The 13,730-nt window shown below is 32.5% G+C and overlaps 1 protein-coding gene across 2 annotated transcripts in view; it reads right to left on the bottom strand.

Annotated features, from left to right (window-relative positions):
• Window positions 1–13,730, bottom strand: part of LOC143894928 (epidermal retinol dehydrogenase 2) — a 117,057-nt gene that overhangs the window by 98,764 nt on the left and 4,563 nt on the right. For both annotated transcript variants that reach the window (XM_077401609.1, XM_077401608.1), the window contains exon 2: window positions 11,965–12,429. In XM_077401609.1, the coding sequence (XP_077257735.1) occupies window positions 11,965–12,193 (229 nt within the window). In that variant the 5' untranslated portion in view covers window positions 12,194–12,429. The remainder of the gene's footprint in view (window positions 1–11,964; window positions 12,430–13,730) is intronic.

The following is a 13,730-nucleotide window of genomic DNA, read 5'->3' as shown; positions in this document are numbered from 1 at the left end:
TCGTGGACAGCCAGCTTACATCAATGAGCTTTTTAGCATGTTTTTGTCTTTTGGTAAGAAATATGTTAAGGATAAATAACTAAAAGTAAGTTATATATTAATTAAATATACATATAAACAATTTTATTCATTCAGAGTAAAATCGATATTGATTAATTTAATAGCACAGCAATAAATAGGTAAATCAAATTATTCGTTTTTTTATTGTGTAGATATTTCACATTAAATATGTATATGTATAATTATTACGCATTCTATAATACATCCCCTGTCTACAATAGTATTCACAAATCGAATCTTTCAAAGTCTTCGTTTTTCAATAAGTGATAATAATTAAGTTTATAAATACTGAATTCTTGGTCATCCGAAGACGATATAGTAATACACAATTTTAAGTGTAAACATACATCTCTCCCCCAACACACACACACACACACACACACACAGAGCAGAGAACTTTTGGAGTCATTAAATATTGTGGGAGTGACGAACCGTGGGGTCCTTATCTCTGCTGATACACACATACACACACACTGGGCAAAATCCCACCATCAACCTTCACGTGGTGCCTATCGGGTACTTAATGCTAATGCTGACGGTAATTGAATGCACAAAAATGCATAAGTACCTTTGATACACCGTAACTCCGTGAAAAAAATTGTATGAACGTCAATTTTTTTTAATTTGCAAAGAAAAGTCCATATTTTACGATAATTATAATATTTGCGAAAAAAATTTATTTCACCCCGTAGAGTTCGTCAAATTATGCAATTTTTCGGAGAAAAAACTTACTTTTAAAGAAATAACGGAAGGGGAAGAGGATAAAATCAAAATCTAACGAAAATTCCTTAAAGTAGACTTTACCCTTTAAAATAAAAAAAATTCAAATACACTTTTTCGCGGAAATATGGTTACTTGAAATTATGCGAAATTTTGGTATAAATTGTGTGTTGCGATAATTTTTTTGACGAGTGTAGTTTATAAAATTAATTGTGCAAACTGCGATGCCACTTATATTGGCCAAACTAAAAGGCAACTGGAGATACGTATTAAAAAGCATCAAGCGGACATCAGAAAGCATACCAGCAACCATTCTGTTGTCAATAAACACCGCACTGCATACAATCACGAATTCGAATGGTCGAAAACAATCTTACATTGTGAAAAACAAAATAGAAAACGCGAGATTGCTGAGATGTTTTTCATAAAAACAACACAATAACACATTCAATTTGCAGAGACACGGATAATTTTACGGATCATATGATATAATAATAAAGAACACTTAGCGTTGATTGTAATCATTTTACTGTTTGCCGACGAATGGTGCTGACATGTTTTCCGAAACTTATTTCTTTCTTTTACATTATTACGTTTTACTTCATGTATGACGCACAAAACACCTGTAAGTTTTCTAATCTAAAAATTTTTTTTGTATTTATTCCTATGTTATTATTCTAACTTTTTAATGTGATTTTAGTTTCTTGACTTTTGCTGGCATAATGCCAGGACTAGGATCGGTTGTACGACATATGTAAATTAACACTTGAGAAGGATTAAAATTAGTAGTCGAAATGTCGTGAGATACGAATACATCTTTTTTTTGCATCGAATATTATTTTTCTTACTATGTTATCTTATTGTAGTCAACAACAAATCTATTTTATTTTATTGTGGTCTTATTGATTTCAGAAGTTTTTTAAAATATTGGATTTATGATTTGGGAATATAATTTTAACGTATGCGTAGCACTTACACATTTTGTGTTCCGGCTCCCTTACCTTTATCAAAGAGGGATGTAAAATCGAATTTAAAACTATCGTGTTTTATTATCATCTATTTTTTGTTCACTTTTTATCCAAATCCGAGTTGATTCTCTAATAAAAATAGTATGTTTTAATTATAACATACGTATTAAGAGAATTAATAAACTGTACGTGTAAATAACTTTTTATTTGTCATACAAATTCTTTTATTTGTCATAAAAAATTTGATATAAATTTGGACCAATGTATGTTATTACTTTGTGCCATAAGCAGTTATCATCGCAAGAATCGTGTATTTTAATTATTCGACAAATGTTAAGCGTTAATATAATTGAATAATTTTATTGACGTTATGTGAAAAATGCGAGATTTATATGACAAGATGCATCTTTTGACTTGCATATAAATGTTTTATAATGCATATTCTATAATATAATATATTTCGTTTTTTCTCTTGTTTACAATACTATTCGTAAACAAAATAAAGTTTTAAAATTGTTTAAGTGTTTAAAAGCGATAATCAAGATATATAGGCACAACTTAAAAATTTATTTCATATATTTAAATTATTTTCTTATTTTTTTTATATAATTTATAATAATTGTTGTGGTTTACGCGTAACAAACTAAAAAACACCAAAATATTGATGATGATTTGATAACTTTCACTTTCAGATTAAAGATTTTTAAGCCGGATACAAGATATTCTAAAATATACTACAAGATATACTAAAAACTAAATATTCTTTTATCATAACTGGTGGATTAAAAAACATAAAACTACCCACAGCAAAATATATCTAAAATATAATAAAATATCTTTATACGATTTTAAGTCAAATCTGAGATATCTTATTTTTAGATATTCACGGAATATCAATAGGACATCATTACTCGATAACACATTATATTTTTGGAAATGATATCTCTGCAACATTTGCATATGAATATATGGCCGATTCACAGTTACATCTTATTATATTTTATAAAGATCAACTTAAGGAGACAATCCGTACAACATCTTAAGATAGACTTCCAGATGATCTGAAATATTATATAAGATCTGACTATAAAAATACCAGCCTATATATATATATATATATATATATATATATATATATATATATATAGGCTGGTATTTTTATAAGAGTCTCTCAGATCTTATATATATTTTATATATATATGTGCGTGTGCGTGTGCGTGTGCGTGTGCGGGTGCGGGTGCGGGTGCGGGTGGGGGTGCGGGTGCGGGTGCGGGCGCGGGTGCGTGTGTGGGTGCGGGTGCGGGTGCGGGTGCGGGTGCGGGTGCGGGTGCGGGTGCGGGTGCGGGTGCGGGTGCGGGTGCGGGTGCGGGTGCGGGTGCGGGTGCGGGTGCGGGTGCGGGTGCGTGTGCGGGTGCGTGCGTGCGTGCGTGCGTGCGTGCGTGCGTGCGTGCGTGCGTGCGTGCGTGCGTGCGTGCGTGCGTGCGTGCGTGCGTGCGTGCGTGCGTGCGTGCGTGTGTGTGTGTGTGTGTGTGTGTGTGTGTGTGTGTGTGTGTGTGTGTGTGTGTATGGGTGGGTGGGTGTGTGTGTGTGTGTGGGTGGATGTGTGTGTAATACCTTTATATGCAGAATAATTAGAAGAATTATATTATGTAAAAAAAATCATACAATTCTGTTTAAAAAAATAACGATAACCTTTAAGTGACATGAAAAAATCGATTTTTTTTGAAAATTGATTTTACCATGGTCTCCCTTGATATCCTATAACTTTTGTCTAAAACGTTTTTCTATGTTTTCCATATTTTTCGAGATATTTGCCTGGGGCATTTAAAATGAACACCACCCTGTATATCATGAATATACTACATTCCCAGATAGCATAAATAATTACTATAAACTCAAAAAAGATTCACTTTTTCAAATTCTTTATAAATTCGCGTAATTTGTTCGAAATGAATTGAAAAAATTCCCTTTTGATGTTTTAAAAATACTGCGAGCGTTCAAAGTAACGCGCTGCCGCGACACGGCTACCATGCGCCATCAGTACCTTCTCATAAGCAAAAATCTTCACGCACTAGGGCGCAAAGGCGAACCTTGTGAGACATTTAGTTCTAATATTTTTCGTGATATTTCCGAGATATCATACAGTGCATGGCAAAATGCACTATACTCCGTCCAACGAGAGGTCATCATGGTTGATCAAACGTAAATAACGATAGGGCATAGAGCCGCAACAAGGTGTTCGCGTTAAATTATTTTTATTTTTAATAGTGTTGGAAAATATCTATTAAAAATAAAAATAATTTAACGCGAAACCTTGTTGCGGCTCTGTACCCTATCGTTATTTATGTTTGATCAACCATGATCTCTCGTTGGACGGAGTATAGTACATTTTATGTTCTTTCTAACGCAGAAATTGAATTAGAAGATTTTTGATAAATCGTTTTTGGATAAATTATGAAGGATTCTTTCTTATTCTTTTTCAGATACAAAATAGTGTTCAGATAAAGCTCCATTAGAAGAATAGTATCTAAACATAATTTCGAATTTATTGCGAATTCTTATGGAGTAGAAAAAGAATTTCTTTTATACCTGAAGACGGACTCAGAATTGATGATATAAAAATAAATTTTTTTTGAACTTTTAAGGCTCCTGGGTAGTCACCGCGGCCATATTGAATTTCTTGCTATCGAGGCGAGAAATTACCCTATTTTATGTTGCGGTATTTTCCAAAATAAAAAGACATTTCAATAAAAAATCTATCCTCTTACTATCTATCCTGATACTATCCTTTTCCCTCGACAATAAACAAACGGCCATAAACGAAGCCTAAACATATGGAAAAACAAGCCATTTGACAATTATCGAAAGGAGTGGAGAATGTTCCTTCCGCATATGTATTTCTTGCAAATCTTTTACCATACGTTAAATTTCACGGGTTTCACGAATACGTTAAACGTTATAGCACAAGTACAAAGCAAATAATAAAGAAATATAACGCAACACAAAATAGGTTGTCAACATGTCACAAAGGACAGAATTTTCCGTTGGAGAGAGTTCTTATTTTTGCCGCGACGGTACGTCGTCACCGTCAACGCAGAGTTCTCGGCTCAGGGATCAGAAGCCTTAAGAGTCATTTTAGAACAGAAATGATACGGAAAAAGAATTTATTTCATAAATTAATAGAATTTAAAAAGAACTCTTTTCAATTATCCTTGTTATGTGACTTGTATATATCTGCTTTTAATGACATAGATATTTGATATATATGCAGAATCAGATATCATATCTGAGATAAAATTATCATGGTTTTTTATAATCTTGCAGATGTCTCTGAGATATTCTCATGATATCTCGACAAATGTTGCACAATCAAATATTTTGTCATTCAGATATCTTCTAGATATGTTGGTAATATATTTTGCTGTGTGGGATATGTTTTATGTATTAAATATTATATAATCTGTTATTTATTTTTTAGTTTTAATTTTTTGTGCAACACACATTTGTCAAATATTTAAATGTCGAAACATTAAAAACAAAAGTCGTTTTAGTTCGACCCAACTGGCCAAATTAATATATTATTCATAAATTGCACAACGACCTTAAACTAACTATAGTCCTCATACTCTTTTTCTGCGCACGTATTTTGAAGATCGTATGTATATAAGCCAATCATTTTACGAATCATATTCTGAAAGCTGTTTAAATGACATTAATGCTCCATGCGCGTACGCAATGACCCTGAAATTTGGAAGCCTAATCGACCTTGCATTTATGGCGGGTCTTTCAGTTGTATTATCGATTTATATCAACCATCGTCACTTCCTAAACGTCTTCTTTTCAATTTCGTTTTTTTGTTACAAAATTCCATCATTTATGCATGTAAAACAATTGTTTATTCTAAGCAAAATTATCAATTATAATGTAACTATGTAACCAATATATGTTTACATTAATACATCAATTATTTATTATTTTTACGATAAATAACTGACTTTAAAAAATTTTTACAACATACAAAATATCTTGCTTTATACATTTGTTTATATATTCCTGTAGTTCTATAATAACTGCGAGATTGTGTTAAAAGAAATTTAATGTCATATTTTATGATGATTGTATACAAGTGTTCAGAGCGCATTTTAATTAAATCTATAACATACAAATTTCAGATCTATATATTTTTCATTTTATGTAGGACACGAATTTTGAACATTGCATGATTCTCTTAAGCATTTACGCGTACAATAATCTCTGTTTTTAAAAAATGTATGACATAGAAGTTGAAAATATAAGAATTATGAGACTTTTAAATATCTTTTATAAGTTTATCTATAATAGCAAACTCATAAGATTAAGCACATATTTTAAAAACTAGTTTTTTTTTCAAGTTTATTATTTTAGAAATATATTATTAGTATTTTTTTAGATATAATATACAAGTTATAAAAGTTTGATCTTATGTTTACTCCATTTATCCTCCTTTTTGTTATATTAAAATGTTCTAGTAATTATATTCTTTTTGCTGTAATATAATTATATGTATATAAAATATTGTTATTGTTGTGAAAAATAAAGTTTGCGTGCGTCAATAAATAAAAAGTTAAATAGTTAGACAATAATGTTGTCCATTGATAATTCATGTTCTGTTAAACGTACGTAAAACGATGTCTATTTTACATAAAAAGATGTCTATATTAGAATAAATGTTATACTATTATGCCATTTTTTTTAAATAAACACAATCAATCAAACGTAAGATATACAAAAGTAATGTAAACAGATTGAATCTGTAATGTCGCAATTTTATCACCAAAAACACTATAATAATTAATTATTTCTATTGTGTCACAATAGCTAATGTATGAAAGAAATTCATTAACATTTAAAATTAACATTTACATGTTTTATATTTGATAATAAAAATTTCATTTGTCATCCAATGTATATCCAATGTAGGGGCAAAGTCGGCCCTGTTTTTTCGGTGCCGATTTTTAACAACAAAATAAATCATTTTAGTGAAATATAATATACCATTGTAAAGAGTGAACTTTTGGCTACAAAATTTATATAGGCATTTTTGGTTTACGTCGCTTTGTTCAACCGGTATAGAGTAAAAACGACAAAGGTGCAAAAATCGAAAAGTCAAAATTTCCGGGGCGGAGTTGTTACACCCCCGGGGCGGCATCCAAATGTGCTATATCATTATTATTCTTTCTCAGCCAGTCGGCTAACGTGGAGCTTAGGACGCCAAATTCTTTTGCGGCTATTTTTATCTTAATATTGTCTTTCTGTACCGGAAGGACTGCCTTCTTAAGCTGCTCCTTGTTGACGGCAGCCGTTTTGCGATGGTACGTGCGTACCATTTTCCTGCAGTTGAGAAATACAATGACGCATTTGCAACGGAAAATAGAGTGAAACCACCGGGACGAGTCCGTTCCAGTGGCTTGGTCACGACTTTGCCCTGAACACAAGTTTTAGGTTTAGTCACTTATAAAATAATAGAAATCAATGAAAATAAAAAAACTGCACTGGATTCGTGTTCAGCATGCATTACTCTGTAGAATCACATACTTTGAGATTCGGAGAGACAATAATACTTATTTCACTTTATTGAATAATACTTAAAATATTACGAACTTTCTACGCGGAAGAAATTTTACTTTCCACGCGAACCGAGATCCACTCCCACTCTCCTGTTTGCGAGGGAGAGGCGGTAGCCCCTCCCCCGCTCAAAGTGTGTACTGTCTACTGTCTATACACACATCAGCATACATATCAGCAAATTACCTCTCTTAGTAGTGACATTCGTATATTTTCCAAACTTTTTTTGTGAATAACTTTTTAATAAAAAACGAACGACGGCTAAAAACCTTCTGAAGGTCGGTCAAGAGGGTGACCTTGATAACATATGTTAAGGTCAAGGTCATTGGCGGGGGCTGTGTAAAGGTAAATATTTACCCTTTTATTTACTCAAAGTTTATGAAAGTATTACAAAGTTTATGAGAATTATTATTCTTTTATTTACTTTAAGTATATAAGAATTATATTATAAAATTTATAAAAATTGTTAATTTTTTATTTAGTAATTATTTAATTCATGCTGTGTAATATATTGTTAAGTTAAATCTACAAAAAACTGTCACTAAAACTTTAAGGTGGTCCTTTCGCGGACCCAGTTAGTCAAGTAACAGTCCGTCATGAGGTAATTGAAAACAAACAGTGACAAACATTAAACAACATCCCAATAATTATAATAATAATATAACATGATTTTACACGCACGCGTTAATCGTATTTAATTATTTACTAATTAAAAAAATATCACAATAGTAGTGCGGTTGGACTCGATTTAGGTTAGATCAGGCATGACAGTACGAGTAAAGCAATATGCGCGTGGATCCACTACTTTTATTTAACCTCATATATCATAGCAAAACATTCGGCAAGCCCTTATTTTCAAGGTATGTACGAAATCCGGAAACTTCAGGGAATATTTTAAGACATGAATAATGTATTCATCTGATCGCTAAGTACATGTATTATTCGTTGAAAACCTCGGCCGTGGCGATTTGCATCGTTCTATCTTTCTCGTTCGTTAGATGTAAACAAGGATAGAATGACAATGGCACGCTCCGCAAACGCACATCTAGAATGACTTATTTCTTGTAAAGTGTCGGTAACCTCACTTGATTTTTCGTACACATGTCCCTTATTACTGTATATTTAACATATATCAAATTTAAGTACTTATCTAATACTTGTTCTCACGAAAAGACCACCTTAATAAAACATTAAAACAGGAACTATTTGTCGTATGTTTCTTTTATATGAAAAATACGTGACAACCAATCCAGAGTCATGTGACAACGAACGCTAGGTAAATAACTTTTTTGTGTATAAATATATATAAGTTTAATTTTTTTTTCTTACACTTAAAGGATGTAGCTGCGTATTATAAAATAATAGGGGAGACCGGGGCGAAGTCGTCATTGCAATTATCTCGAAATCTGTATGTTGTGTAAACTCGCCATTAATACTGTAAACGCGGCTTATGGTGCCCACGTGATCAACGGAGTTTAGTGAGATTATGTGATTCTTATCGAGGCAAACGTGTTTTCGGAGGTCAAAAGTAAAATTTTTTGTGCGTCGAAAATTTGTAATATCTTAAATATTATTGTGTCTCCGAATCTCAAAGTAAGTGATTCTAAAGAGTAATGCATGCTGAACACAAATCCAGTAAAAATTTTTTTATTTTCAATAAATTCCAATATTTTATAAGCAACCAAACTTGAAACTTGTGTCCGAGGCGAAGTCGTCACCAAGCCATATCATGGAGGCTTCCGGCGAAAATCAAAGTCAAAGAAGCAGTAGTGGTCGAATTCCGCCGAGGACTTGGATAATATGTGCTGCGTGTGCTCAGAGATGATAGAATAGAGCTGACGAGAAACGTGCAGGCGTAGGGCACATAAGTGTGTGCGCTTTCCTTGTCATTATTTTCCGCCATCGTGTTTTTAATTAATGTTTCCATCTTTTTTATTAAAAAATAATTAATAAAATGTATCCTGTTTTTTTTATGATCGGAATTATAAATTTTCATTTAAAATTCAGTCCGAGAATGGAGTGACAACTCCGCCCTGGCAATTTTGACATTTCAATTTTTGCACCTTTGTCGTTTTCACTCTATACTAGTTGAACAAAGCGACATATAAATTTTATAGCCAAGGGTTCACTCTTTACAACGGTATACCACATTTTACTAAAATTATTTGTTTTGTTGTTAAAAATTGGCACCGAAAAAATAGTGACGACTTTGCCCCGGTCTTCCACATATGATATTATAAAATATTGCAAACATTTTTTTTAAACCAGTATTTGAAAAGTGTGACAACCTATCCCGGTCTCCCCTATGGAGGAAAGAGGCCATCCATCTTTTTTATGGATAAGAATAATTATATGTAACAAGAGTAATTATTTGACCAAACTGACGTTTAATATCGTAATATTACATTAATTCGACGTTTCGACACTAGTTTTGTGTCCTTATCAAAAGTTTGCTAAAACAACGAAGTCATGTTACATAAAAAATATATCGCACAAGGAACAAAGAACGTAGAAAGAGAAAATATGTACCTGTCCCATACTAAAAATTAGCCGCACATAAATTTCTTGCAGTTTTAACACTTTGTCAAATTTCAATGTGAGGCTATAAGAATCGTCATTCCGAGTCGAAGGACGGCGTTTAACTAACTGGATGTCCTTCACACGATTCCCAAAAAGCTTGATTCAATTATAAAATGGCAAAGATAAACTTGACAACATGAAGGAAACAAATGTAGTTTATAAAATTGACTGTAATGTGTCCTATATAGGACAAACATTAAGGGGCTGCTGGAGTGGCAAGAATTACCGACATTTTTTTGAACAGACTAAACTTTGAATTGGCTTTACGGAATTAAAAAAACTTTTTTACAGAATTAAAGTACGCACAAAAACGGAGGGTGCTACAATCGATTTTACATCAAAAACAAAAAAAAATATTATAGAAAAATTATAGTTCGATTTGTGACAACATTTGCTGCACATAAAAATTTAGACTTTGGCTTTGTACGTATAAAATAAGCATACAGCACCCTCGAAATTGCAAAAAAGAACAATGTTGTGCTTTCAGAAATGAGCCTAGAAGCTTTAGTATAAGAGAAAAATTTGTCTGAAAATCTTATATGTATGTATGCGTGCAAAGTAGTATTGCGTGTAGCGAGAGATGGCGCAGCAATCGAACAAAAGACATATGTCATTTCGTTAGACAAAGACAGATATAGAGAAAACAAAATTAGAAATGTTGACATTATCGACACCGAGGAAGTTCGGCCGTCACTCCAGCATCCCTTTAAGACACCTGGAAACTCGTGTGAAGGAGCATCTTAGTGACATTAAAAAAGATGAGAGTAAGCGCTCCGGAGTTAGCAGCACCGACTGACGCACGGGTATGATTTTAAATGGTCCACTGCTGAAATTTTGCATAGGGAGAGAAATGTGAGGAAGAGGGAGATAGCGGAGATGTTTTATATTAAAAAACACAACAATAAGATCAATCTCAAATATGACCGAATTATAAGATCTACATAATAGTTTCTTTTCGTGTGTATGTTTTTCTTCCGGTGACCCAATTGCGTATTTTGTATTTTCAAATTAGTTAGACGCCGTCCTTCGACTCGGAACGACGGTTCTCACATGTCTCTGTTCCGGTTATGTCTTAAAATTCGGTGCTACATCGCACGATTAATTAAGGATGGATCGCGACTTCTTCACATTGAAATTTGACAAAGTGTTAAAACTGCAAGAAATTTATGTGCGGCTAATCTTTAGTATGGGACAGGTACATATTTTCCCTTTCTACGTTCCTTATTCCTTGTGCGGTGCGATATATTTTTTATGTAACATGACTTCGTTGTTTTAGTAAACTCTTGATAAAGACACAAAACTAGTGTCGAAACGTCAAATTAATGTAATACTACGATATTAAACGTCAGTTTGGTCAAATAATTACTCTTGTTAATTTTCACTGGCGAAAAATAGAAGTTTATATTTAATCATATGTAACTTAACGTAAGATCGCATTTCCTAAGAAATCAAGTTACATAATGATACATATATAATTACATTTTTCATCTGTTTTGTCAAGTTTCTAATCTTGACTTGGCCATTCTGTTAAATTCTATGCTTATATGATATAATTAAATAAAGACTTATTATTGTGTATGTAATGATGACCTAATTTCGACATGTTACCCGGGAAAAAAAATTTTTTTATGTCTTTATATAATCTTATACATATAATCATATATGACCATAAGAGCTTATGCGGCCAAAATTCATGTATGAGCATATAAGACCGCTTCTGATTATAAGGGTTTTTTTCCCGGGTATCAATAGATATGTTATTCGTTCTTGGAATTATAACATGTTACAGTTATCAAATTTGTTATGACTATTATATAAACCAATTTATCACGTATGTTTGTCATAATTTTTGTATCAAATTTAGAATAACTAATATTTCTAGAATTTTATTAAAATTCCCACTAGTTTCATAGCTATATTTCTATTTTATTAATTTTATACATTCTTTCTTTGCGCATGTAAAATTTTATCTTGTATTTTGTTGCAAATGTTATAAATATATAATTTTTCTATTTTTTCATTTCGGACTCACCGGTCTCATTTACATCCCAAACGATGACGATGGCGCCCAAGTTGGCCAGCCTGAGGGAGAGAAGCCTCCCCAATCCTCCGCCACCTCCTGTCACGAGAGCGATTTCACCATCTATGCTCTTCATTTTGTACCTCTTAGGAATGAATGACCTGACGATGCCATCCGATATCGCAAAGATCGACAACAACAGGAAGATAATCACTTCCCCAATTGATCGTAAATATGTCATATTGGCCCTGTACGCACGGCAAATGTCATGCGCGTTGTCTGTCTTGCGTAAGGCCTGCGTAAAACCGAATTGACAGCTTTTGCTCGTCGAGCCCTTTGCGCGGCTTCCCTGCAACTGAAGCTATCGATTGTTTTAGTCTGATATTTCTCGAACCGCACTGTGTTGAAGCTGTTTTAGAACTTGCAGAGTGGCGACCAACGATTACGCCGAAGGCTCGATGGCACTATACGTTTGACCTGAAATATAAAAACATAATTTTCAGATAACATATTATCACGCTTATAAAAAGAAAACAGATAACAGGAATAATTTATACCTCCGTTGAGTGTTTTTTCCTGAAGTGACTATCAAGAGGTATGATAATACTCAACGCGTTAAATATAAATACAACGAGGAATGCGTTTTATGTTATATAAATCCGTGTTATACAAGTCACATAAATTATACATATATACATAATCCATATACATATATGGATTATGTATGTCTATAAAAACATATTTATAATAGATGAGAGGGTTTATTATAAAAAATGTAAAATAAATTAAAGATGTAATAGTAAAATTTTTTATTTTACTTTAAAACAAACAAATATTAAAATTTTTTCGTCGTATTATACGAATCCGTGTTATATGAACCTCTCTTAGATATATGAGGGTCTAATAAATGTAGGATTATTTAAAATACGGTATTTTAAGGCTCCTGTTTACTCATTGCAGCCATCTTGGATTGATGACGTTAAAAAGCAAGAAATAATATAATAAAAATTCTTGCGATATACATTAAAATAACGTTTTTCAATAACATAGGATTTGTTATTGATAGAATAGACTTGTAAAATATACTGAAAACTCTCCTTTTGTTTGGGTAATCCACATATGTCGAATGGAATTGTGCATAATCAAGGGCAAAAATAAGCCGTTTGACAGCTACCGGATTGAAATAAATATTTGCTTTCATATATTTCAATTATGACAAAATGAGAGTCTTCAGTATATCTTAATTAATACTCTACGACAATTGTTGTAAATATAAAAACACTGCACTAAAACGAAAAATAACACTGTACGTCGCAAGAATAATTTTTAACGTCATTTTTCACGCTTTTTATTTCACAATTTTGCCAGATGTAATACTGTGTGTATTGTCAACACAGACTTCGTAATCGAGCCAGTGGGAGCCTTAAGGGGGTATTCTAGTCTAGAATTCTGTTTTTGAAAATGACTTTTAGAATAGGATAAATTTAAAACTGTTCGAGTTTTTTTTCTGAAATTTTTTACACATATTTATTGTTGCTTTAAAAACATGTATAAATTTTGTTGGAAAAAATATAAATTTAATATGTGGTTTTGTACGCTCGGGCACAAATGGTGCGTTTCTAATTGGCAACCAGTATTGCGGACGTTGTGTGTATCTGGAAAAAAAACTAAACATATTCTTAATTTGTATGAGTATTGTGAGAGATTAAGAATATGTTTGGTATTTTTTTTCAGACACATACAACGTCTGCAACACTGGTCGCCAATCAGGGTTTTTT

This window comes from Temnothorax americanus, unplaced genomic scaffold (genome assembly GCF_048541705.1).
Source record: "Temnothorax americanus isolate GAGA-0224 unplaced genomic scaffold, ASM4854170v1 Scaffold149, whole genome shotgun sequence".
Lineage (NCBI taxonomy): Eukaryota > Metazoa > Arthropoda > Insecta > Hymenoptera > Formicidae > Temnothorax > Temnothorax americanus.
This window is presented reverse-complemented; position numbering and strand designations above follow the sequence as displayed.